Source organism: Salmo salar, chromosome 07, assembly GCF_965601325.2.
Source record: "Salmo salar chromosome 07, fSalSal1, whole genome shotgun sequence".
Classification (NCBI taxonomy): domain Eukaryota; kingdom Metazoa; phylum Chordata; class Actinopteri; order Salmoniformes; family Salmonidae; genus Salmo; species Salmo salar.
In genome coordinates, this window is record NC_138297.1 from 52,272,523 (window position 1) to 52,297,500 (window position 24,978).

Below are 24,978 nucleotides of genomic sequence, written 5' to 3' on the forward strand. Positions count from 1 at the left end.
GCACTCATTAGATGCAGTTAAGTGTTGTTCTCCTGATGTTACTGTCTACAATCTGTTGTGATAAGATGGGAGGCAACCACTAAAGAAATATTCATTAATGGGCATATCTGTTGCTGGCATGATGGTACACGTTCCTTAAACCTGAAAGGTAATTCACTCGGTAAAGGAATTCTCAGGGGACATGCTGAAGATGGTTCAGGTCTCTATGGTTCCATGATATGGTGAAGTTGTTTTTCACAGGAGTTTTATTTGGAGGCGACAGGCAGCTTGCTGGTGGCTTGTCAGGTAGGTTAGTGCTATGCGGGGTTCCTTGGGACATCCCTACCCTAAACTTAACCATAATCCTTACCTAACCCTTTCCTTGACCATTTTCAACGGTAACTTCAATGGAGTAGGGACGTCCCAAGGATCCCAGATAACAAGGACCACGTCAGGTAGGAGGCAGCCGTCAAACCTTTTGAAAGTGATGCCAACATATCAGCCTTCCTTCTCCCAGACAGACAGAACATACAGACAGACACAACACCACCAGTGGTATAAAACTGTCATTACAGTGATTTATTATAATGAACCATGAAAATAGCCAACCAGTGCAGTGTTTGAGTCTCTCTCCTCTGCACAAACATACACTCACACACACACACAAATAAAAATAAAAAAGACTACACTGAATAGTCCAGAGAGGAAGAACAAAAGAAAAAGTGCTACAGTCACAGAAACATTAATCTTTGCCAAGAAGAGCGCTCGTATTTACAACCAGATTCCAAAATGGGATGGGAGCCAATTGTACAAGCATAGGAAAGAAAAGAAGCAAATATATACAACCTGTTTCCGGAGAAAGCTGGAGTAACCACCTATACATTAAATTACAATTTCTACAAATAACCATTGATATTGAAAAATAAACCGCTAACGTCCTACCTACCGGTGAGACCTCACTCTGGCTACCTCAGAAGACTACTGCACTCGTTTCACACCATCACTCTTATGTTCTATCACTTCCCTTTCTCCCACTGACACACAGCACAGACAGACACACAGTCCATACACCTCCTCTCATACACACACGCAGACAGACAGACACACAGTCCATACACCTCCTCTCTCCACACACACACACACACACACACACACACACACACGCACAAGTGCAGCCTCCTGGGGCAGTGAAGCGGGCTCCCAGAACAGCATTTTCTGAATCACTGCAGCGGTGCACAGATATTTCTTACACAGAGGAATAAAAATAATAATTCTGTATTTTTTTTATCTTTACAAAAAGCTTTCTGTTTGCTATAATGAGCCACTAGATAAAACAAATAAAACGGTGTAGAAGAGCAGACAATAGACAAAGAGAGGAAGAAGTGAAAGGCAGACTAACTGACGAAGGGGGGTGGAGGCTGGAATGTACATTGATACAGAAAGTGCGGGACCTTACAATAGAAGTCCAAAACAGACAGAGACGGTCAGGCACTCTCTCCGCCACAGGAGGGAAATTCAAAAGAAAACGGAGGGAGGGACGTCAGAGAGAGAAATAGTGGGATGAGCACCGGGGGAATCGTCCATCTTCATTTCAAACACAAAGTCTCTTAATAAGATTGTTTCACAGTCCTTGTTTTCAGTTTGTCCTTTAAAAAGCACCCCTTTATCCCACGTTCTCCTGTTTTTCCATTGGCCATGTGTTCAGGTACATAGAAAATATTTACAGCTTTTGTTGCTTGTTGTGTTCCGCGGTCTGTTGTCAAGCTCCTCTCAGAGTGAGTCACAGGGGCTGGCAGGGCCAAGGGGGAGGCCTGCATGGAGGCGGTCAGTGCCACCCCGTGCCCAGGTACCCAGCGTTGTGAAAGGGGGCGGGGGACGCAGGGGCCCCACGTGTCCCGCTGGACATCTGAGTGGCGGTGGGCATGGCCTGGGCCGGCTGAGTCTGCTGCTGGGGAGGGGGAGGAGGGGGGGGCAGTCCAGTCTGCTGGTGGGGCGGGGGGTAGGTGGAGGGGGGCAACGAGGGGTTAGTGGTGCCGCCGGTGTGCATCAGCGGGGTTGGAAAGCCCCCCAAGTTCTGAAAGTGGTGAGGGGCCTGCACTTGCATGGGGACACCGGTGGAGGAGGCAGGAGGAGGGGGTGGAGGAAGAGGCAGGCCCTGGTTGAGTGACAGGAGGGTGCTGGCACTGGGCTGCTGCAGCTGGTGGGTCTGGCCCTGTGGGGGAGGGGGCGGAGGGGGAGGGAGGGAGGACTGGGGGGCTGTGGTCAGAAGGAGCTGGTGCTGCTGGACAGGAGGAGGCTGCAGGTTAACGTGCAGCAGGGCTGGGCCGGGCCCAGGGTGTTGTGGTGGAGGAGGGGGAGGAGGAGGGGGAGTGGTAGAGCTCTGGTAGTGCAGGGCGTGGGGAGGAAGAGTCTGCAGAAGGGGCTGGCCTCCAGGGGGGAATGGGGACGTCACGGAAGGCTTGAACCCAGGGAAGGATCCCACAGCGGGGGCTGACTGGCTGGGGAAGTAGGCCGCTGAGGCTGGAGGTGCTGGTGGAGGAGGGGGAGGTGGAGCGGACTGTGGGCTGTACTGGGAGAAGGGGGGCGGCCCTGGTTGAGCCTGTGGCTGGGACTGAGGAGGAGCAAAGAGGAAGGCCCTCTGGCTGCGGTAAGGGGAGCCCTGAGCCTGGGAGTTGGGGGAGTGGAGGAGTGAGGGGGCAGGGTAGGGGGCAGCAGGGTGCAGCTTGGTGGGGGTCAGGGGGGCTGCCTTGGGTACGGCAGGCTTGCTGGGCTGCTGTGGGGCGGCCTGGGAGGGGGTCCGAGGCCGACTGTCACTCTCCTCCTTCACTGGGCGACTGCCAGGCTGGGACGGGCTGCTGGGACCAGGAGAACACGGCTAGGGAGGAGAGAGAGACTGAGCGAGGGAACGGGTAAGTCATGAACAATAACAGCCTACATCAGGGGTAGGCAGCTACATTCAGCCGCGGGAGGATATTTGTTGGAACGAATGGTCGGGGGCACACTGCAAACTGTATTTGAAAATAACAAACCATGTCATACCCTGTTTACATTGAGACACCATCATGTCTCTTATTTTTTTGTGGGAATACTTGGGAACAGATTTCCTGAATTTTACAGACCAAAAACTAAAATCAAAACTTTGACGGTTTTGGCCGACCCCTGGCCGACACTCTAGGCTGTGTGTTTGGCAGCAGCATGTACTTCACACTACTGTTTGAGCCAGAAAGCAGAATGTTTCTTACCGTGTGGGTTGGGGTCCTCTGCAGGCTAGGAGATGAACAATCTCTGACTGGGGCCTCACTGCCCTCGGTCTCTCCATCTGTAACAAGCACACATTATTACAATTAAACTACCATCAGTAAAGAAGTTATGTCCAGGTGGTGTGTGTGTGTGTGTGTGTGTGTGTGTGTGTGTGTGTGTGTGTGTGTGTGTGTGTGTGTGTGTGTGTGTACCTTTGTCCTTGCTGTGGTCACTAAGCGACAGGGCTCTGTGGTAGCCACGCTCTCTTGCCTGCTCCACCGAGGTGGACGAGGTCCACTGTCCCTCTCCCCCCTCTCTCTCCCCCTCGACAGGGGGCTCTGTGTCCTCGCTGGGCTGGGGGGTATTTGGCTCAGGCAGGGTGGGGGCCACTGCAGTAGGGGCCACTGGAGCTTGGGCCGGAGCAGGAGCCAGGGGTGGAGGCTCTTGGGTGGTCTCCAAGGGCAGAGGGATCATCTCCACCAGGGTAGGTGTTGTAGAGACAGGCGAGCCGCATTCCATTTTGGAGCCGCTGCGCCGCGCCTCGCGCTGACGTTTCCTGTACTCCAGCAAAGACACCTGGGAAAACACATGACATCACACGAAAACAGACATACCTTTATCAGTCCAGGAACCTTAACACAGCTTGAATGGGCAGGCTGAATAGAGAATATAGCAACTCACCTTTTTCTTCTGTGGGGGATTCTGTCCTGACCCTCCCTCGCCAGTGCTGTCTCCACTCAATGAACGAGAGAAGGCCAGGGTTCCCCCCTCCTCAGGGCAGGGGTAGAAGAGAGACCCTGCAGCCTCTGTGAAGGGTCCTGCTGCCAAGGGTACTGGTACAGTCACAACACCAGCCCCAGCCACCGCCTCAGGCCTGAAGGCCAAGGGTACTGGTACAGTCACAACACCAGCCACCGCCTCAGGCCTGAAGGCCAAGGGTACTGGTACAGTCACAACACCAGCCCCAGCCACAGCCACCGCCTCAGGCCTGAAGGCCAAGATGGGCTCCAGGGTGTGTGAGGGGGTAAGGTCCCTCAGGTTAGAGTTGATGGGGGAGAAGGACAGACCCCCTGGCCCTGACAGACCCACTCTCTCTGGACTCTTCATCCAGGGGGAGAGGAGGGAGGAAGAGGCTGGGTCTGTGGAGGGGGCCTCGCTGCTGCCCTCAGCCCCGGTCTCTGGACCCTCCTCTCCCCCACAGTCCTGGGACTCGGCGGTGGGGGGCTGGGGGCTCAGGGGGGCGCTGGTCTTGGCGTCGTGGGGGGGCAACACATCCAGACTGGGAGCCCTGACCGCTACACAGGGAGAGGAGAGCAGCGAAGGTGGCCGCTCAGCCTCTTGGGGGCTGGGTCTGCGACTGCCCTCTGGTGAGCTGTCCAGGGAAGACTCGCTCTGTGGACACAGGAACAGAGATATTAACACACCGCTCAATTCCCTCTATGAGTGTGTGTGTTTGTAGTTTAGAGTGTGTGTCTTACTTCCTGCGGGGCACTGAGTGTGTGTGTGGGAGTGCTAGGTAGAGGCTCAGGGCTCGGCTCCTCCATACGGGTGACGCGGGGTGGCGTGGCCAGCAGCAGGGGTGTACCCGGCGTCTCTGATAGGTCGGCCTGGGTTGGCGTGGCGCAGGGAGAGCCGTAGGGGGTGGAGCTCTCTGACATGCAGGCGTCCAGCGGACACAGACCCAGGCGCCGCTTCTTCAGAGGAGTGGGCAACTCTGTATGACACACACACACACAGAGAGAGGAAGGGTTACTCACATGCAAAAAAACAGACACTTGCATACAAGACTTATGTTGCTTCTAAGTGATGAGAAACATTTCTGAGTCCTCACCAGAGTCCTCACCTGGCAAGGTGCAGCTGCCGTTGTAGGGGGGGGGGCTGTCAGAGTCCCCGTTGATAGGGGGGCTGAGAGGGCCCTCGCTGCTGGGTGGAGGGGTGGTGGTCTCCTCCTCTAGAGCCTGCTTCAGCCAGCGCTGTGGGAGAAGACAGGGAGGGAGAGGACTTAGACATGTCAACCACAAATACAAATCACATTCACTGATCTCCAAGGCAGCTACATCTTAGAAAACCTAAGTCTCTGTTACTGACAATAATACTGTCCCTCTGCCGGTAACACTGTCGGTCTGTCCCTCTGCCCTGCAGTTATACCTGACAGCTAACACTCTCTCCATTCCCCTGTGAGCTGGTGAACAACATACCTTCTTGCAGGAGCCTGAGGTGGGCGGCGTGTCGGGCAGCTCGCGGGAACGCCGGCGTCCGGTGGGCACCCCAGGGGTGGTGGGGCTGCGGTTGGCCAGGAAGGGTGAGGAGAAGCGGACGTAGTGTTTGGGCGTGCTGTAGACGTGCGGGCTGGGGCCCATGCCGGGCAGGGCGTTGAGCTGGGTGGCCAGCACCTCCGGGTCGCTGCTGATCCTCAGGGGCCTCTCCGGGGCCGGCTCTGGGGTCCGCAATGACCGCTCCTGCTTGTCGACGCACCACTCACTCACTAAGTGCTGTAGCGAGACAAAGAGAGAGAGCTTTAGTCACAAGCACACTGCATTTGACTATAGTACTGAGTGACATTTCACTAGAAGGAATAGAACATTCCTATAAGTCTAAATAGAATAGTGACTAGTCGTGTTTAGGGGTGAGCACTGAGCAGTGGCTAGGGTACCTTTTTAGTTTTGGGGTACTTCTGCCCGGAGCGGTTTCTGTCAGGGGCCGGGGAGCCACTGTAAGGGGGGCTGGTGTCAGGGGCATGGGAGGAGAGGGCCTCTGGTTCGGGGTCCCTGGAGGCCTCTACATCTGGGCCGTCAATGGACAGGGGGTCCAGGAGTTCCCCGGGCGAGCCAGGAGGTATGTCAGAGCAGGTGCTGATGGTGCGCGCTCGCCGCCGCTGCTGCCCGATGTGGGTGCGGCTCCGCGAGAAGCTCTTCCTCTGCTTGCTGCCTCGCAGCTTGGCCGGCGTGGGCTTGTTGAGACCCGGCTCCTCCTTCACCTCTAGCAGGGGCTGGGAGAGACAGGGTTAGGATAGTACAGTAGCGTAGTTTTGGATGGGTTTATAGTCACCTTCAGCTAACCCTTCGGATTATTGACAACATCCTCTCTGGTGGAACCAATGTGTCAGAGAGAGTGCAGGCATAAAGAACATGTTGAGTCAACTATCACTTACCATCATGATACCAGGAGACTGCATGTCGGCCTCGGGGGTGGCAGGGGGCTCCTCCTTGATGCCCCCCTCTGACTTGGTGCCGATCTTCTCCAGGGCCTGCTCCCGCCTCTTCTCCCTCTTCTCCATGCGGGCAAAGGCCTGCAGGATGGCCTCCATCTTCCTCTCTTCACGGGTCTGTAGAGGAGAGGAAGACAGAGCGGTAAGCGTTAGTCCACGTGGCCTAGTCTCCTGCCCCACTGGGCCTAGAGGGGGAGGGACACGTTATCGCAACACAAGACAGGCATGAGGCAGTCTGGCTGGCAGAGAAAAAAACAGCGGCGGTGCAGAATGACAGAGAAAAAAGGACCACCATTTCCCCTTCCAGTGGAGGAAAAAAACCAATGGAGATAGAACAAGTAAAAACCCTGTTGATGTGAGACCAAACTAACTGAATCTGGGAGGTGGGAACGTAACATTAGCCCTTACCAAACCATTCAGGGTGTGTGGTTTATAACACCACGGCTGCCCCCACCAGACTAGTTTTACCACCCCCAGCAGCAGAGACACACTGGGGTCTGCCACAGGGCCGGTCAGTGGAGAGAAGATGGAGGTGGTTAGTATGTTTGTCAGTCAGTGGGGTCCCCTATGAGGTGGAGGGGCAGGCAGGCGGGGGGGTATGTTTGGGGGTGGGGGTTGGTGGGTCAAGTTTACCTCCGGTTTACTCAGTCCCAGACAGCTGGAGGCCCCCACGCCTTGCAGATGGGACTCCTCCGCTGGGCTGGCCTGAATGGTTTACAGAGAGACAGCCTGGTTTAGAAGACAAGAGGCCCGGTCCCCCCCAATAACACACATAGAACATACACACACCCCCACAGTTCCCCACTCTAGGGGCTTCAGTGTGTCGCCGACCCTCAGGGATCCTCTGAGACAGGTGGGGGTGTGGAGAGGTGACCTGGCCACTACAGGGTTATGAAAGAGGGGAGAGAAGAGGGGCAGACAGGGAGAATGGCTGCCTTATGCCTGTAGACGCGTGTCAAGTCAGGGCTTCTTCACCTTGTCTGCTTACACCAGCATATCCAGTAGGAAGACTTTATTTGGGCTGAATGAATGAACAGTGATTTCAACACAACCCACCACCACTGGAACTCAGCCACATGTTCACCACCTCACCAGTGTCATTAACCACATACTGAACCCACGACACATGGAAAGAAAACGAAGACAATAGCAACCAACCCAATCACCAACTTTCACCAAGGTTGATGACAAGCAACTGCATATCATCTGCAACACCCAAAACCAGACCTTAGTGCAACCTTCAACATATTAACTGTGTGTTCCATGCCGTGTCTGTATCTTTAACATGAGTGTGGGAGACATACCATGCCTAACACACAGACATCACCAGTGTTAAGAGCCCATGCGGACAGGGCATTGTAGTGGATGCGTGGTTGAACACCATAAATACACCAGACCACAGGGTGACTGTTACGTCAGAGGACGACAGTGAATCCAGAAGCTCTTTCTTCCACAGTAGAGGGGGGTTCCTCCTCCTGGACCAGCTTGCAGCTTCCCTTGGAGGGAGGCAGGCTATTGGATGTCCCAGAGTCAATAAGGCCCTGGCAACAGAGAAGCCCCCCCCCCACCTTCTCTCTCGTTCAGGGATATTTAGCAGCCAGAGCCAGTCCATTGGCCAGAACGATGAGTCAGCGCTTTACACCTTGGGCCTCGTCGTGTGAAAGGGAGCTGACGGCAGGGTAATTTCCAGAGTGTGTGTATATATGAAAGAGGGAGAGCGTGCCAGCGTGTGTGTGAGCCCATCTCTCTGGGTCACCAGAGCTCTTTAGCAGGTGAGAGGAGAGTAATTGGCCATTTCAAAACAGTTGGCCAATTCTGTACGTGAGGGTCATACTCAGACACACAGGGAGAGTTCCAGTACTTACGTGTGATGAGGCTGGGGCTCTTGTTTACTCAGCTAATGAGAGGGGGGGGGGGGGAGGGGGTAGGGGGGCCTGTGGCTCTGGAGGGCCCGGAATGGTGCAATGTGTGATTGTTTAGCAAATTAACTCTTGAATAAATGAGGAAAATAACCCACGTATAATGATGACCAAAACACAGAGCCTCAGTGTTTGAGGAAGTGAGTGAGCGACAGAGAGCGGGGGGGGGGGGGGGACCACGCAGGCTAGGCTACACAGCAACAGGATGAGGCAGAGACAGCAGCAGAAGCAGGGAGGTGGGGGGGGAACCACCACCACACAAACAGTGACCCATACCAGCAAGGATGAGCTTTTTCCTATGGGTGAGGGGGGGTTATGGGCTGCACACAGCAGGGCGCGCTGCAGCCCTGGCTCACGGAACTTACCATCTTCCTCTTTCTCTCTGCAATGGTCTCCTCTGACTCCATCTCTACTTCACTGTTAACGGAGTGATCAGGCTGGTCTTCTACACCCTCTAACTCTGTAGGATCCTGTTAGAGGGGGAGAGGCGCTTTATCATGGCACTGACCAACCACAGGCAGTCTGGCTACAGACTACAGGGTCTAGAGTAGTGAGGTGGTAGGTGGGGAGGGGGGGGTCTGGGGAAGAGTGACAGTTGGGGGCACTGACTGGGGACATTGTGGGTTTGTCTGTGCACAAACTTGCTCAGAGCTTATATTCGGTCCTAGGCAGTCAGAATAACAGCGAAACGCAATCGTACCCCTTTTCAAAGAAGAGCGAGAGACCAGGCTCACTTCTGTAGTGCCTTGTGATACATTGTTTTGAGCCCACTCCCATCAACTACCCTGTCGCCAACAACTACCCTGTCGCCATCAACTACCCTGTCGCCCTCAACTACCCTGTCGCCCTCAACTACCCTGTCGCCAACAACTACCCTGTCGCCATCAACTACCCTGTCGCCCTCAACTACCCTGTCGCCATCAACTACCCTGTCGCCATCAACTACCCTGTCGCCATCAACTACCCTGTCGCCATCAACTACCCTGTCGCCATCAACTACCCTGTCGCCATCAACTACCCTGTCGCCATCAACTACCCTGTCGCCATCAACTACCCTGTCGCCATCAACTACCCTGTCGCCATCAACTACCCTGTCGCCATCAACTACCCTGTCGCCATCAACTACCCTGTCGCCAACAACTACCCTGTCGCCAACAACTACCCTGTCGCCAACAACTACCCTGTCGCCAACAACTACCCTGTCATATGTGAAGTTGTGGCTCTTGTGGTCACACGAAGGTCTGTTTGCGCACAATGACAGATGTGGACAGCTTCCAAATTCAGCGTGTTCATTTCACGGTTTGTGCGTGTTGTTTTCCGAAAGAGATGGCTCGCACTTCATCTCGGACATCAGACCCTCTCTTCACCGTTCCTCATTCTAGACCAGGCCTGGGTAACTCCAGTCCTCGGGGGCCGATTGCTAGGGATGGGGGGGAAGTGTGACACCAAACACACCTGATTTAAACTATATTGCATTCTAAACTGAAGATCATGATTGGTTTATTATTGGAGGCAGGTGTGTTAGCTGGGGAAAAAGTGTGACACCAATCAGGCCTGGAGTTTCCCAGGCCTGTTCTAGACCATACATCAGTCTAACCAGTCTCCATAAACCATGCTTCTGTGTGCTTCCCTCAGATCAGTCCTTAAAAATCACTCGTTGTGAGAACTACCAGTCCCTACCATGCTTGCCGATAAGACCTATGGCCTGGGTCGGGGTTATTAGACAACACAACAAAATGTTTTGCAATGGAATAGGACAACAGACATTTCTTATTGGACAGGTTCAGATTGTTCCTCTCAGTTTCACTGAGCGTTTTCTTCCGTTTGGTATCTACTGAACACAACCCCAGAGACAGAGGGCTTTCTCTGTGTGTAACACTGAGTAGAGGGATGCCTAATGGTGTGTTCGGGAGCTCCTGCAGCAGAGAGGACACAGTGTGATAGCATGTCTCATCTGCCACTAGAGGGCTAGATGCCAGACAGCTCTGAGCAGCGATACACGGCATGGTGAGAGAGATGGCTGGGTACAGGAGTGGGCTTTGGGCTAGGGAGAACCAAGATGGATGATAGAGGAATACAAGTAGTCTACTAATGGATAACACAAATAAAACAGAAATGCAGCAAATATAACAGAAACATTTAAAAATGGCTACACGCATGGACATTAGACGCTAACTAAATGGAAAACAAGCTAAATATGATAACACAAAGGTCTTCAAGAGGAAAGCCAACTTATAGGCTCCTATGGGGCAATCCATCACAGAGAGAGTGATGGGGACCGGGGGGGAGCGTGTGTGATGGAGACATGGATTGAGGTGAGTTGTGTTGCCAGGGAAATCTTACCTGGTTGTTGGAGATGGAGAGGCGGAGGGGTGATAGCTTCCTCTGCTTGCCGTCGGCCCCCAGGCCCTTGGCCCTGCCATCACAGTCCAGGGTCATGTTCTGATTCTGGCCCAGGTCCAGGTGGTCCCCTCGCTGCATCATGGGCTCCTTGTCCTTGCGGCCCCGCCGGCGGCTGCTGGTCTCCAGGTTCTCGGTGGGCTCCAGGTTGTACTTCAGCACCGGGCACTCTGGGTTTCCCCTCACACATGCACAATCCACCTTGTATTTACTACAGAGAGGGGGGAGAAAGAGAGAGGGGGGAAGAAGCGAGGGAGAAGAAAAAAGGTAGAAAGATAACATGATTGAGGTTGACCAATCTTGTCTTGTTGTATGCATGTATGTATGTATGCATGCATGTATGTATGCATGCATGTATGTATGTATGTATGTATGCATAAATAAGAGGTCGACTGATTTTATTTTTCAACGCCGATACCGATTATTGGAGGACCAAAAAAAGCAGATACACATACATAAAAATCGGCCGATTAACTGGTATGTAAAAATGACAATTACAACAATACTGAATGAACACCTATTTTAACTTAATATAATACATAAATAAAATAAATAAATGTAAAATCAAATAAATAATGAGACATGTACATTTTGGTTTAAATAATGCAAAAACAAGTGTTGGAGAAGAAAGTAAAAGTGCAATATGTACCATGTAAAAAAGCTAACGTTTAAGTTCCTTGCTCAGAACATGGGAACATATGAAAGCTGGTGGTTCCTTTTAACATGAGTCTTCAATATTCCCAGGTAAGAAGTTTTAGGTTGTAGTTTATTTCTCTCTATACGATTTGTATTTCATATATCTTTGACTATTGGATGTTCTTATAGGCACTTTAGTATTGCCAGCCTAATCTCGGGAGTTGATAGGCTTGAAGTCATAAACAGAGCTGTGCACCAAGCATTGCTAAGAGCTGCTGGCAAACGCAGGAAAGTGCTGTTTGAATGAATGCTTACGAGCCTGCTGCTGCCCACCACCGCTCAGTCAGACTGCTCTATCAAACATCAAATCAACACACAGAAATACGAGCCTTAGGTCATTAATATGGTCAAATCTGGAAACTACCATTTCGAAAACAAAACGTTTATTCTTTCAGTGAAATACAGAACCGTTCTGTATTTTATCTAACGGGTGGCATCCCAAAGTCTAAATATTGCTGTTACATTGCACAACCTTCAATGTCATGTCATAATTATGTACAATTCTGGCAAATGAATTACGGTCTTTGTTAGGAAGAAATGGTCTTCACACAGTTTGCAACGAGCCAGACGGCCCAAACTGCTGCATATACACTGACTCTGCTTCCACTGAACGCAAGAGAAGTGACACAATTTACCTAGTTAATATTGCCTGCTAACATTAATTTCTTTTAACTAAATATGCATGTTTAAAAAAATATACTTGTGTATTGATTTTAAGAAAGGCATTGATGTTTATGGTTAGGTAAATTGGTGCTACAATTGCGCTTTTTTCGCGGATGCGTTTTTGTTAAATCATCCCCCATTTGGCGAAGTTGAAGTAGGCTGTGATCCGATGATAAATTAACAGGCACCGCATTGATTATATGCAAGGCAGGACAGGCTAGATAAACTAGTAATATCATCAACCATGTGTAGTTAACTAGTGATTATGTTAAGATTTATTGTTTTTATATAAGATGCGTTTAATGCTAGCTAGCAACTTAGCTTGGCTCCTTGCTCCACTCGCATAACAGGCGGTCAGCCTTCCTCGCAGTCTCCTCGTGGATTGAAATGTAATTGGCCATAATCGGCGTCCAAAAATGCTGATTACCGATTGTTATTGAAAACTTTAAAATCGGCCATGCCGATTAAAATCGGTCGACCTCTAATATATATATATGTGTGTGTGTGATTGTGTGTGTGTGTGTGTGTGTGAGATTGTGTGTGTGTGGTACTAGGTGATCACTTCCACCCTGCTTACCAGCAGCCATAGTCATAGTCAAAGCCTATGGTGATCTCGGTGCCTTTGGTGATGGACCTCAAAGAGTAAATGTACAAATGGAGCATACCATCCTCTATTACATGACGCACCTGTGAGAGACACGAGACAGAGAGAGAGAGGTGGAGAAAAGGGGAGAGAGAGAGGCACCCATTGAAACTCATGAGGTTACATTAAGTTGAAGTTAGTGGCTCTGGGGGGTGTGGTCAGGGTTTAGAGCCGTAGGTTTTGTATCGTGGTCTGCGATTGGCCACTCACCTCAGAGTTGGGGGTGCAGGAGCGTCGGATGAAGCGGGCCTCATTACCAAAGCTGCGGGCGTCCACACACATCTCCAGCCCGTCAAACTTTGAGTAGAACAACACAAAGGGGTATGGCCTGGGGGGAGGAAGAAAGGGAAAGAGAAAAAAAAAAAGAATGAAATGCAGTGCAGGGCAGACAGACACAGTAACAGATTGGGGATGTCCATATGTTGACCAGGGGAAGAGAGCCAGGAGCTCAACAGGAGCCAGGAAACAACGTGAGGGACTTCACTGCCCACTGCCAAGGAAGGACCACAACAAACACACCCCTTCTATCGATCTCTCCCTCTACCTCTCAAATGTCTCAGACATACAATTATGAAAAGGAGTATAATTCCACTTTTCAATTTGAGCTGAGGATTTTACTTGAGCTCAGGTTTCCACAAGACGGGACCTCACCTCTTGAAGAAGCATCCGTTGGCCTCAAACTGCTGTCGCAGCATGAACTTGCCCCTGTACTCTATGATGAGGGAGTCTGGAGCCAAGTCCCTCACTGCCTTCAGGATCTTCTTGTTCTTCTGAACCTGGCTCTGGAGAGGGGAGAGACAACAGGACATGAGGAAAGAGGCTGGCTGACACTGATATTTGCAGAGGCAATATGTGTGTACAAACTGTGTGTATGCTGCCTGCTCAGGCAATTTGAGGACAAATGTTTGTAGGTCACTGTGTCGGTTCCAGCTACCTCCACGGGCGGTTTGAAGGTGGCCGTGTGTGTGTTGTAGGCCAGGGTCTTGCCGTCGCCGGCCTCCTTGACGCGGAGCAGGATCTGGACGTCCTCGCTGTACTGGTTGCTGCCGGCATCCTCGTAGGCCTCCATCCAAGCCTTCATCTTGTTCTCCCACAGAGACGGGTGCTCCCCGGGCTCCATTTCTGGAGCTCCACCCTTCACTCTGGAGGACTTCCTGGAGCCCTCACGGAACGCCTGTTAAACAACAGACAGCGTAAAACAACAAGGTTTACCACCCGTTTTTGCGACAGATTTCTGTTCAAATAAACATGCCCAAACTCATTTTGGGGTGAGTTGCTCCAAATACATGTAAAGCTCAGAGGTACAGTTGGGGTCAAGATAAGAAACTATTGAGTGTCAATAGGATTGAATGGATGTTTGAACACAGACCTTCTTGGCTCGGGCTGACGTGGCGACGGGCTCCTTTTCTCCGCTCCTCTTGCGTTTCTTGTCAGCCTGCTTGTTGCCCGCCAGGCGGCCGGTGGTGAGTGTGATGCTGGTGGGCGTGTGCTGGAAGGCCGTGTACAACTCCAATGGCACCTCGTCCCCACTCTCTGTGGCACTAGTGTCCCCGTCTGCAGAGATACATACCGGTATGCCTTAATAAAGCATTGGTAATAAAGGTTTATTTGGGCATCTTGTACAGAGGGTCCAACCAAAGCAAAGTGTTCCTGGTTCTAACCTATTTAGACAAATTATTTCTCAAAGGTAAAAACAAGATTTTCCAAAGCAGTCTGCAATTCTAAATGTCTGCATTGTTGTATTACTCGATGTGACCAGCTGGTGTCAGCGTGCCCCCTGGGTGCACCTAGCACTACACAGCTGATTCAAATAACTAACTCATCATCAAGCTGTGATTATTTGAATCAGCTGTGTTGTGCTAGGGTAAAAAACATGTTCAAATTACCTTGTCTAACCTGTACCCCTGCACATTGACACAGCACCCCCTGTATATAGCCTCGCTATTGTTATTTTGTGTTACTTTTATTACATTTTTTTACTTTATTTTGTAAATAATTTCTAAACTCTTTCTTGAACTGCATTGTTGGTTAAGGGCTTGTAAGTAAGCATTTCACATTAAGGTCGACAACTGTTGTATTCAGCGCATGTGACAAGTAAAATGTGATTTGATTTGTGGCCTGGGTCTCTCCAGACCCACAGGGGGAAGAGGCTGCAGTAGTGAGCAGAGCAGCCTGACATACACAGCCTTCATCACACTGCCATCTGATCTGAGAGCTGTTTACTGGAGCGCACTGGGAGGGACTGGAAAAGGTATATCTCACCATCTCTCCACTCACCGGACATGTTCTCCCTCTTCCGGGTCTGCAGCACGATGGCCCGGTCTCTGTCCAGGATGCGCGGCTGGCAGCGCTCACACAGGTACGTCTCAGGAATGTGCTGCCTGTCGATCCCCATGCAGTCTATGTGCTGCCACACACTGAGAGAGAAGAGAGAGCAGAGAGTCAGTAACAGCAGCCATTCACAATGCAACAGGGGATCTAGACAGGGGTGACTAATCCCAAAGAAACGTTGAGATGAGACATGGACACCGTTTGAAGGCTAGAATGTTCATAAATCACTGCTAGGACAGTGTGGACTCTGGTCTAAATCACTGTGACCTGATGAAGGAGAGGGTATTTCCCAGTTCCTACCTGCACTTGTCACAGCAGATCATGTAGCCGTCGTCATGAGTGAAGCCACAGATGCAGCGGGTGATGTCGGCCCCGTAGCTGCCGTCCTCCGAGGTGCTGAGTGTGGTGCCCCTGGAAGCCTCGTCCTGCAGACCCCCCGGCACAAACAGCGCCTCGCCCGGCCGGATCAGCATGGAGGGGGGAGGGGAGGCCGGGGGCGTGGGCGGGGGGCGCGCCCCATAGTTGTGGTCCTGGGGAGGAGGACATAAAGGTGTTGAAGGTGACACATACAAGCCACAAAAATAAAAAAGTCGTACACTATATATAAACTCCCAGTAAATCACCAACTTTTCAGGATCACTGTGACTTCTTCAGGTTGATGCATACAACAATAGCATGTCAAACATTGAAATTCTAATTCAATAACTGCAAACGGCCACTTATTTCCAATATGAATTGTTCAAATTGTCTTGAATTGAAATTTCCTTTTCGTTATTCACTAAGCTAAGACTGCATTGCGATTGACCCTAACCCATATCCAGTCGCCTCCCCCAGGCGAGTGAACTAGCCTGTATGAGGAGTATTATAGTGCACGGTAGTGTCCTGTATTATAGTGTACAGTAAGTGAACTGTATTAGTGTACTGTATTATAGTGTACAGTAGTGTCAATGTCCTGTATTATAGTGTGTCCGTGTCCTGTATTATAGTGTACGGTAGTGTACAGTATTAGTGTATGGTAGTGTATTAGTGTACGGTAGTGTACAGTATTAGTGTACGGTAGTGTACAGTATTAGTGTACGGTAGTGTACAGTATTAGTGTACGGTAGTGTACAGTATTAGTGTACGGTAGTGTACAGTATTAGTGTACGGTAGTGTACAGTATTAGTGTCAATGTCCTGTACGACAGTGTACGGTAGCGTATGACAGTGTACGGTAGCGTACGGTATGACAGTGTACGGTAGCGTACGGTATGACAGTGTACGGTAGCGTACGGTATGACAGTGTACGGTAGCGTACGGTATGACAGTGTACGGTATGACAGTGTACGGTAGTGTACTGTATTATAGTGTCAGTGTCCTGTATTATACTGTATGACAGTGTACGGTAGCGTACTGTATGACAGTGTAGCGTACTGTATGACAGTGTACGGTAGCGTACTGTATGACAGTGTACGGTAGCGTACGACAGTGTAGCGTACTGTACGGTAGCGTACTGTACGGTACCGTACGCCAGTGTAGCGTACCGTACGCCAGTGTAGCGTACCGTACGCCAGTGTAGCGTACCGTACGCCAGTGTAGCGTACCGTACGCCAGTGTAGCGTACCGTACGACAGTGTAGCGTACCGTACGACAGTGTAGCGTACTGTATTATAGTGCCAGTGTCCTGTATTATACTGTATGACAGTGTAGTGTAGCGTACTGTATTATAGTGCCAGTGTCCTGTATTATACTGTATGTTAGTGTACGGTAGTGTACTGTACGATAGTGTACGGTAGTGTACTGTACGATAGTGTACGGTAGTGTACTGTACGATAGTGTACGGTAGTGTACTGTACGATAGTGTACGGTAGTGTACTGTACGATAGTGTACGGTAGTGTACTGTACGTTAGTGTACGGTAGTGTACTGTACGATAGTGTACGGTAGTGTACTGTATGATAGTGTACGGTAGTGTACTGTACGATAGTGTACGGTAGTGTACTGTATGATAGTGTACGGTAGTGTACTGTATGATAGTGTACGGTAGTATACTGTATGATAGTGTACGGTAGTGTACTGTATTATAGTCTCAGTGTACAGTATTAGTGTACGGTAGTGCCAGTGTCCTGTATTATACTGTATGGTAGTGTACTGTATTATAGTGTATGGTATTGTATTAGTGTACTGTATTATAGTGTACAGTAGTGCCAGTGTCCTGTATTATAGTGTACAGTAGTGCCAGTGTACTGTATTAGTGTACGGTAGTGTACTGTATTATAGTGTACGGTAGTGTATTGTACTGTAGTGTACAGTAGTGTCTAGTATTGTAGTGTCAGTGTACAGTATTATAGTGTACAGTAGTGCCAGTGTCCTGTATTATAGTGTACGGTAGTGTACTGTATTATAGTGTACGGTAGTGTACTGTATTAGTGTACTGTAGTGTACTGTATTAGTGTACTGTAGTGTCAGTGTCCTGTATTACAGTGTACAGTAGTGTCAGTGTCCTGTATTACAGTGTACTGTACTACAGTGCATTATAGTGGTGTACTGCAGTTTAGTGTTGAAGTGGAGTGTACTCACGGCGTAGGGCAGCCCAATGTAACTGTGGGAGTGGTGAGAGCTAATGCTGTAGATCTGGTGTGGGTAGCTGGATTTCTCCACCACCACAGGGCTGGCCTCAACCGATTCTGGTCTGCTGGACAGAGAGAGAGAGAGAAACAGTTAGGAGGGGGATCCCATTCACAACATAGAGAAGAGAGATCAGTTTGTTGGAAATACAAGAGGTGCAGAAACAGTAAGGGGGATTCCATTTACAACAGTAAGAGAGAGAGAAAGCAGAGAGAGCAGAGACAGAAAAAATGTAAAGCTAGACATGAGGGAGAGAAACAGGGGAAGATGAGTAGCGTTAAAGGACAGGTAGAGTGAGAAAAAGGGTAGAATAGGAGAGAGAGCAGAGAGAACCTCATAAGCAGTGAGTGTATTGTTGTGCTTAATTGATTCTCCTCTTCCACTGGCTTAATGAGGAGTGTTTATTTGGGAGGGCTTTAGGGGAGCTGACAGTGGTTGTGACAGAGTGGAAGTGGCGTGTGTGGCCTGCCCCCTTCATATCACCTCAGCTAACTGGACAGGGCTGAGAACTAAATGGGGGCCTAATCTCTCCACAATATTTCAACCCCATTTCTGGAGGACACACACACTACTGGAGGCTAACACAACATTGACACACGCAGAAACAATAACAGGCATTTACTTCCGTGAGCTCATTTATCAAACCGGTAAATCCACTTTTATTCTATGACATTGCAGTGGCACAGAGAAATCCTGTTGAACATGGGAGTATGGTTAAATAGGCTAGTTCTCACTGGCATTGAAGGAGGGGGGAGGGGTTCAAAAACAAGGGAAGTGGGATTGGCAAATGGACAAGAGAGGAGATGAAGGAGGGAAGGAGAGAAAGACCAGTGACAGCCCAGGCAGTTGAGACTCCAAGCTGATGTTATGATAAATCAGAAGGCTAGCTGATGTTCCAACAACTAATACTGCAACTGGTCAGTCATGAGGAAGAAACTCCAACTCCTCCCCTCCTCGTCCAGACAACTGCTTCAAGGTCAAAGAGAGGGAGCGTGAAGAAGAGAATAGAGATGCCCCCAGGTGTATCCGGGGATGGCTTTGCACATTCACACACATTTCAGAAGCAAAATGAAACCTTGACAAGAGGTTTGGCTAACAACGCAGAGTACAAGATAAAAAAGTCCACTAAACAAACTGAACATTACAAAATGTATGTGTGGTCTGATGGTGTAGTAGAATCCCTGAGGGGATGCTATGGCTATATGGCTCAAACAGGCTATGTAGCATATTTGGACATCGAGTACAAGGAACAATTGACAAACAAACCCTGAATAATAAAGAGAAAATATGTCAAAGTACACACACTGCCCCGCAGAAACAGTTCCAGCCAGTAACTGGAATACATGACAAGCCAAGACAGTTAGTAGCAGCACGGTAGCGTAGGAAAACTAGGCTACTCAAACGAATGGATGTGCCACGTGTCAGCATGTTAAAGTACACACACACACACACACCACACACACACCCACCTCTCCAATGCTCCAACCCTCCCTCTCTCTAGACACCCCGTCCCTCCAAGGGTAAAGCAGCAGTACAGTACCTGGTGGAGTCAGTCTTTCCCCCCTAGTCTCCCCGTGTGCTGCACACCACACCGTGACCTCTCAACGCTCGCTGTGCAGCACTTCCTTAACTATGGTATTGGTGCTCAAGCGCCAGGAGCTTTGTGTCAAACTGAAAATGTAAGTGCATGTAAAAAGGTCTAGGGGCGGGCTGCGGGGAAGGTGTGTACATAACTCAGTGAAACACACACACACACACACACACACACACACACACACACACACACACACACACACACACACACACAGAGAGATCACTACCCTCCCCAGGGCAGAGAAGTAACCCAACCCAAAGAAACTTTAAAGGATGCTACTGAAAACAGTGTGAATGATTTACTAGGGTCAAATGTATACTTCATAATCAGGGATTTGCAGGGATGCAGCATGCATCATTCAGTAGTGAGAGAACGTTCTCATTCATGTATTAAAATCAGTGATCGTATGATGAGTCATTCAAATGGGCTTTATTGGGTTTTCCTGGGATAGTCCCTCTGGTGAGAGAGGGGGATGATAGAAAAAGGAGAAGAGAACAGACTTGTGATGAGTGAGTTTGTTTGACGGATGGTGAGGGGCCATGTTTGGTCTCAGTGTGAGTGGCCAAAGGGACTGAGACTGACTGCATCGATCATGTCTGTCTCATAGGAAGTCAGGGACGAAGGCACAGAGCCAGAGTAGATGATGCTATAGTCAATCACACACACACGTCTAGGGGGAAGCTACGAGATGTGAGACACCGGGAGACTCAGAGAGCAGAGACAGCAAAGAGAGACAACAGAGATTTCAATTAAACAGACAGCTAGGCTAGGCATGTGCTAATCATAGCTCACAGCTCAGAGAGAGAGCTTAATATGGAGCAAGAGATCACACACACACAGAGAGAGAGAGCTTAATATGGAGCAAGAGATCACACACACGCAGAGAGAGAGAGCTTAATATGGAGCAAGACATCACACACACGCAGAGAGAGAGAGCTTAATATGGAGCAAGAGATCACACACACAGAGAGAGAGAGAGAGCTTAATATGGAGCAAGAGATCACACACACAGAGAGAGAGAGAGATTAATATGGAGCAAGAGATCACACACACAGAGAGAGAGAGAGATTAATATGGAGCAAGAGATCACACACACACACACACACAGAGACAGAGAGACAGAGAGACAGAGAGACAGAGAGACAGAGAGACAGAGAGAGAGAGAGAGAGAGAGAGAACTTCTGCACAGCCAGAGGCAACGCCTTCACGCCAAAGTGTTTCCACTCACTGCCATGGCGACTCACTGTAGCCGTCAGCGAGTGCACGCACACTGTGCCCCGTGTGTCGCTAGAACAACACACACACGGCAGCCGCACAGCAAGTCACGACACAGTCTGCAGCCACTGCGCATCCCCCTGCTCGTCACAACGCTGCATCTTTCAGAGGGAGGTGGAGAGAGAGTGACTGCTCCTCTGGGAGTTGTACTGCTGTTCCTAGGGTTAGCAAGTTAGCACACTAATGCTAACCTCAGCCTTGTGTTGAGAACACGAGGGCCTCGAAGAGTACCAAGGATCTGTGACTTGTTTTATCAGCAGGGTGGAAGGAAGAGGGCTAGATGAAAACTAACCTGGTCTGTGGGCACGCTGGCGGTAGGTAGTCCTCTGTGTGTGTGTGTGTGTGTGTGTGTGTGTGTGTTTTACAGACAGCCAGCTACACTCTGTGCTCCCTCAGAGTGGAAGCCCAATTCAAGCTTGCATCAGGCAGGGGATAGGCCGACGCAGGGCGGAGAGAGAAGGATAGAGAGAGGGCTTAAAACCCGCCCCTACGAACAGAAGGGCCCTGGGCTGAGACGCGGCCGTGTATAAAGCTGACTGGAAGGGGGGAGGAGGGGGAAAGAGAGGTGAGCGCGACGGGAACCATTTAAGACTCCTTAACCGCAAGAGGGCCACCTGTCATTCAGCCCGGTGACCATGGCAATGGCCCCTGCGCATTGCGGAAGGGAGACATTGGGGAGGTTTCTATGGCAACCTGATGTGGCCGACCGCAACAGCTCTTAAGGCTGGGGGAGAGTGACACGGACCCATTTTAAGAGACAAGCCCTCTAAAAGGAGACCTTTCTATTCTTCAACCACAGGAGCACAGAGCAGGTATCTCTTATTTGTCTATAATACTTTGCCAGTATCCCTGAGGAGGGTATTTGGAATACTGTGAGGAGGGTGGTATGTTGTTGCCATTGCGCCAGGCTCCACTAACAAGGTGCAAAGCGTACAGACAAGGATCAGGTGCGTCATTTTCAGAGTAAAATTCTCCCTCCACCTGGTGGTGTCATTCTAAAATCATGACATTAGCTACACTGACATTGTATTACACAGAAGCAACTCAGAAATACAAAGTGAACAGTAAGGGTGTATGATGCTAGATAGTCATAAGCACAGCATATGTTGTATTTAAGTGACAAGCTCTTCTGCCTCATATCTTCTCTACAAAGTGGGTTTTGTCATATATGGAACTTGGGTGGTCTGGTCAGATTAGGGCATTGAGAATGTCTATGGGAAGTGATGGGTGTGAGACGGTGAGTAGTGCTCTGTATGTGATCAATGGCAGTGATTGACCAGGCCTGTCCCTTACAGCAGGGCTATGGAGCCCCTCAGCAGGGCTAGAGCAGAGACAATGCAGCACAGAGACACAGACACAGCGAGAGAGAGACACAGCGACAGAGATACACACAGCGACAGAGAGACAGAGATACACACAGCGACAGAGAGACAGCGACAGAGAGACAGCGACAGAGAGACAGCGACAGAGAGACAGCGACAGAGAGACAGCGACAGAGAGACAGCGACAGAGAGAGAGACAGCGACAGAGAGAGAGAGACAGCGACAGAGAGAGAGAGACAGCGACAGAGAGAGACAGCGACAGAGAGAGAGAGCGACAGCGACAGAGAGAGCGACAGCGACAGAGAGAGCGACAGCGACAGAGAGCGACAGCGACAGAGAGCGACAGCGACAGAGAGAGCGACAGCGACAGAGAGAGCGACAGAGAGAGAGAGAGAGAGCGACAGCGAGAGCGACAGAGAGACAGCGAGAGCGACAGAGAGAGAGACAGCGACAGAGAGAGACAGCGACAGAGAGAGACAGCGACAGAGAGAGACAGCGACAGAGAGAGACAGCGACAGAGACAGAGAGAGACAGCGACAGAGACAGAGAGAGACAGCGACAGAGACAGAGAGAGACAGCGAGAGAGACAGAGAGAGACAGCGACAGAGACAGAGAGAGACAGCGAGAGAGACAGAGAGAGACAGAGAGAGACAGAGAGAGACAGAGAGACAGAGAGAGACAGCGAGAGACAGCGAGAGACAGCGAGAGAGCGAGAGACAGCGAGAGAGAGAGAGACAGCGAGAGAGCGAGAGACAGCGAGAGAGAGAGAGACAGCGAGAGACAGCGAGAGAGAGAGAGACAGCGAGAGACAGCGAGAGAGAGAGAGACAGCGAGAGACAGCGAGAGAGAGAGAGACAGCGACACAGAGAGAGAGAGAGACAGCGACACAGAGAGAGAGAGAGACAGCGACACAGAGAGAGAGAGAGACAGCGACACAGAGAGAGAGAGAGACAGCGACACAGAGAGAGACAGCGACACAGAGAGAGAGAGAGACAGCGACACAGAGAGAGAGAGAGACAGCGACACAGAGAGAGAGAGAGACAGCGACACAGAGAGAGAGAGAGACAGCGACACAGAGAGAGAGAGAGACAGCGACACAGAGAGAGAGAGAGACAGCGACACAGAGAGAGAGAGAGACAGCGACACAGAGAGAGAGAGAGACAGCGACACAGAGAGAGAGAGAGACAGCGACACAGAGAGAGAGAGAGACAGCGACACAGAGAGAGAGAGAGACAGCGACACAGAGAGAGAGAGAGACAGCGACACAGAGAGAGAGAGAGACAGCGACACAGAGAGAGACAGCGACACAGAGAGAGACAGCGACACAGAGAGAGACAGCGACACAGAGAGAGACAGCGACACAGAGAGAGACAGCGACACAGAGAGAGACAGCGACACAGAGAGAGACAGCGACACAGAGAGAGACAGCGACACAGAGAGAGACAGCGACACAGAGAGAGACAGCGACACAGAGAGAGACAGCGACACAGAGAGAGACAGCTACACAGAGACAGAGAGATACACAGTAGAGGTCGACCGATTAATCGGAATGGCCGATTAATTAGGGCCGATTTCAAGTCTTCATAACAATCGGAAATCGGTATTTTTGGACACCGATTTTTTACACCTTTATTTAACTAGGCAAGTCAGTTAAGAACACATTCTTATTTTCAATGACGGCCTAGGAACGGTGGGTTAACTGCCTTGTTCAGGGGCAGAACGATAGATTTGTACCATGTCAGCTCGGGGATTCAATCTTGCAACCTTACGGTTTACTAGTCCAACGCTCTAACCACCTGCTTTACATTGCACTCCACGGGGAGCCTGCCTGTTACGCGAATGCAGTAAGAAGCCAAGGTAAGTTGCTAGCTAGCATTAAACTTATCTTATAAAAAAACAATCACTAGTTAAACTAATATCATCAACCATGTGTAGTTATCTAGCCTGTCCTGCGTTGCATATAATCGCTTAGGTAAACATTGCTCCAACTAGTACCTAACCATAAACATCAATGCCTTTCTTAAAATCAATACACAAGTATATTTTTAAACCTGCATATTTTGTTAATATTGCCTGCTAACATGAATTTCTTTTAACTAGGGAAAATGTGTCACTTCTCTTGCAACAGAGTCAGGGTATATGCAGCAGTTTGGGCAACCTGGCTCGTTGGGAACTGAAGACTATTTCCTCCTAAGAAAGAGAGCCGACTTCGCCAAACGGGATGATTTAACAAAAGCGCATTTGCGAAAAAAGCACAATCGTTGCACGACTGTACCTAACCATAAACATCAATGCCTTTCTTAAAATCAATACACAGAAGTATATATTTTTAAACCTGCATATTTAGCTAAAAGAAATCCAGGTTAGCAGGCAATATTAACCAGGTGAAATTGTGTCACTTCTCTTGCATTCATTGCACGGCAGAGTATATGCAACAGTTTGGGCCGCCTGGCTCATTGCGAACTAATGTGCCAGAGTTTTACGTAATTATGACATAACATTGAAGGTTGTGCAATGTAACAGGAATATTTAGACTTAGGGTTGCCACCCGTTAGATAAAATACGGAACGGTTCCGTATTTCACTGAAAGAAAAAACGTTTTGTTTTCGAGATGATCGTTTCCGGATTTGACCATATTAATGACCTAAGGATCGTATTTCTGTGTATTATTATGTTATAATTAAGTCTATGATTTGATAGAGCAGTCTGACTGAGCGATGGTGGGCAGCAGCAGGCTCGTAAGCATTCATTCAAACAGCACTTTCGTGCGTTTTGCCAGCAGCTCTTCGCTGTGCTTCATGCATTGCGCTGTTTATGACTTCAAGCCTATCAACTCCCAAGATTAGGCTGGTGTAACCGATGTGAAATGGCTAGCTAGTCAGCTGGGTGCGCGCTAATAGCGTTTCAAACGTCACTCGCTCTGAGATTTGGAGTAGTTTTTCCCCTTGCTCTGCATGGGTAACGCTGCTTCGGGGGTGGCTGTTGTCGATGTGTTCCTGGTTCGAGCCCAGGTAGGAGCGAGGAGAGGGACGGAAGCTATACTGTTACACTGGCAATACTAAAGTGCCTATAAGAACATCCAATAGTCAAAGGTATATGAAAT

General features: G+C 50.0%; 1 protein-coding gene across 17 annotated transcripts in view; it reads right to left on the reverse strand.

Annotated features, from left to right (window-relative positions):
* Nucleotides 1-532: 532 nt before the first annotated feature.
* LOC106609379 (inactive histone-lysine N-methyltransferase 2E) overlaps nt 533-24,978 on the reverse strand; it is a 38,106-nt gene continuing 13,660 nt past the window's right edge. For 3 of the 17 annotated variants that reach the window (XM_045722143.2, XM_045722141.2, XM_045722142.2), the window contains exons 3-22: nt 17,637-17,751; nt 15,380-15,609; nt 15,011-15,165; nt 14,118-14,326; nt 13,683-13,922; nt 13,400-13,530; nt 12,959-13,076; nt 12,683-12,792; nt 10,690-10,957; nt 8,712-8,816; nt 7,061-7,132; nt 6,371-6,544; nt 5,873-6,208; nt 5,418-5,711; nt 5,051-5,192; nt 4,698-4,933; nt 3,901-4,611; nt 3,432-3,795; nt 3,222-3,298; nt 533-2,854 (exon numbers count right to left, since the gene is read on the reverse strand). In XM_045722143.2, coding sequence (XP_045578099.1) covers nt 1,805-2,854; nt 3,222-3,298; nt 3,432-3,795; nt 3,901-4,611; nt 4,698-4,933; nt 5,051-5,192; nt 5,418-5,711; nt 5,873-6,208; nt 6,371-6,544; nt 7,061-7,132; nt 8,712-8,816; nt 10,690-10,957; nt 12,683-12,792; nt 12,959-13,076; nt 13,400-13,530; nt 13,683-13,922; nt 14,118-14,326; nt 15,011-15,165; nt 15,380-15,609; nt 17,637-17,751 — 5,137 coding nt within the window. In that variant the 3' untranslated portion in view covers nt 533-1,804. Of the gene's footprint in view, nt 2,873-3,221; nt 3,299-3,431; nt 3,796-3,900; nt 4,612-4,697; nt 4,934-5,050; nt 5,193-5,417; nt 5,712-5,872; nt 6,209-6,370; nt 6,545-7,060; nt 7,133-8,711; nt 8,817-10,689; nt 10,958-12,682; nt 12,793-12,958; nt 13,077-13,399; nt 13,531-13,682; nt 13,923-14,117; nt 14,327-15,010; nt 15,166-15,379; nt 15,610-17,636; nt 17,752-19,224; nt 19,340-24,978 lie in introns of those variants that run through there. The other 14 variants (XM_045722146.2, XM_045722144.2, XM_045722156.2 and 11 more) reach the window with 13 other exon arrangements.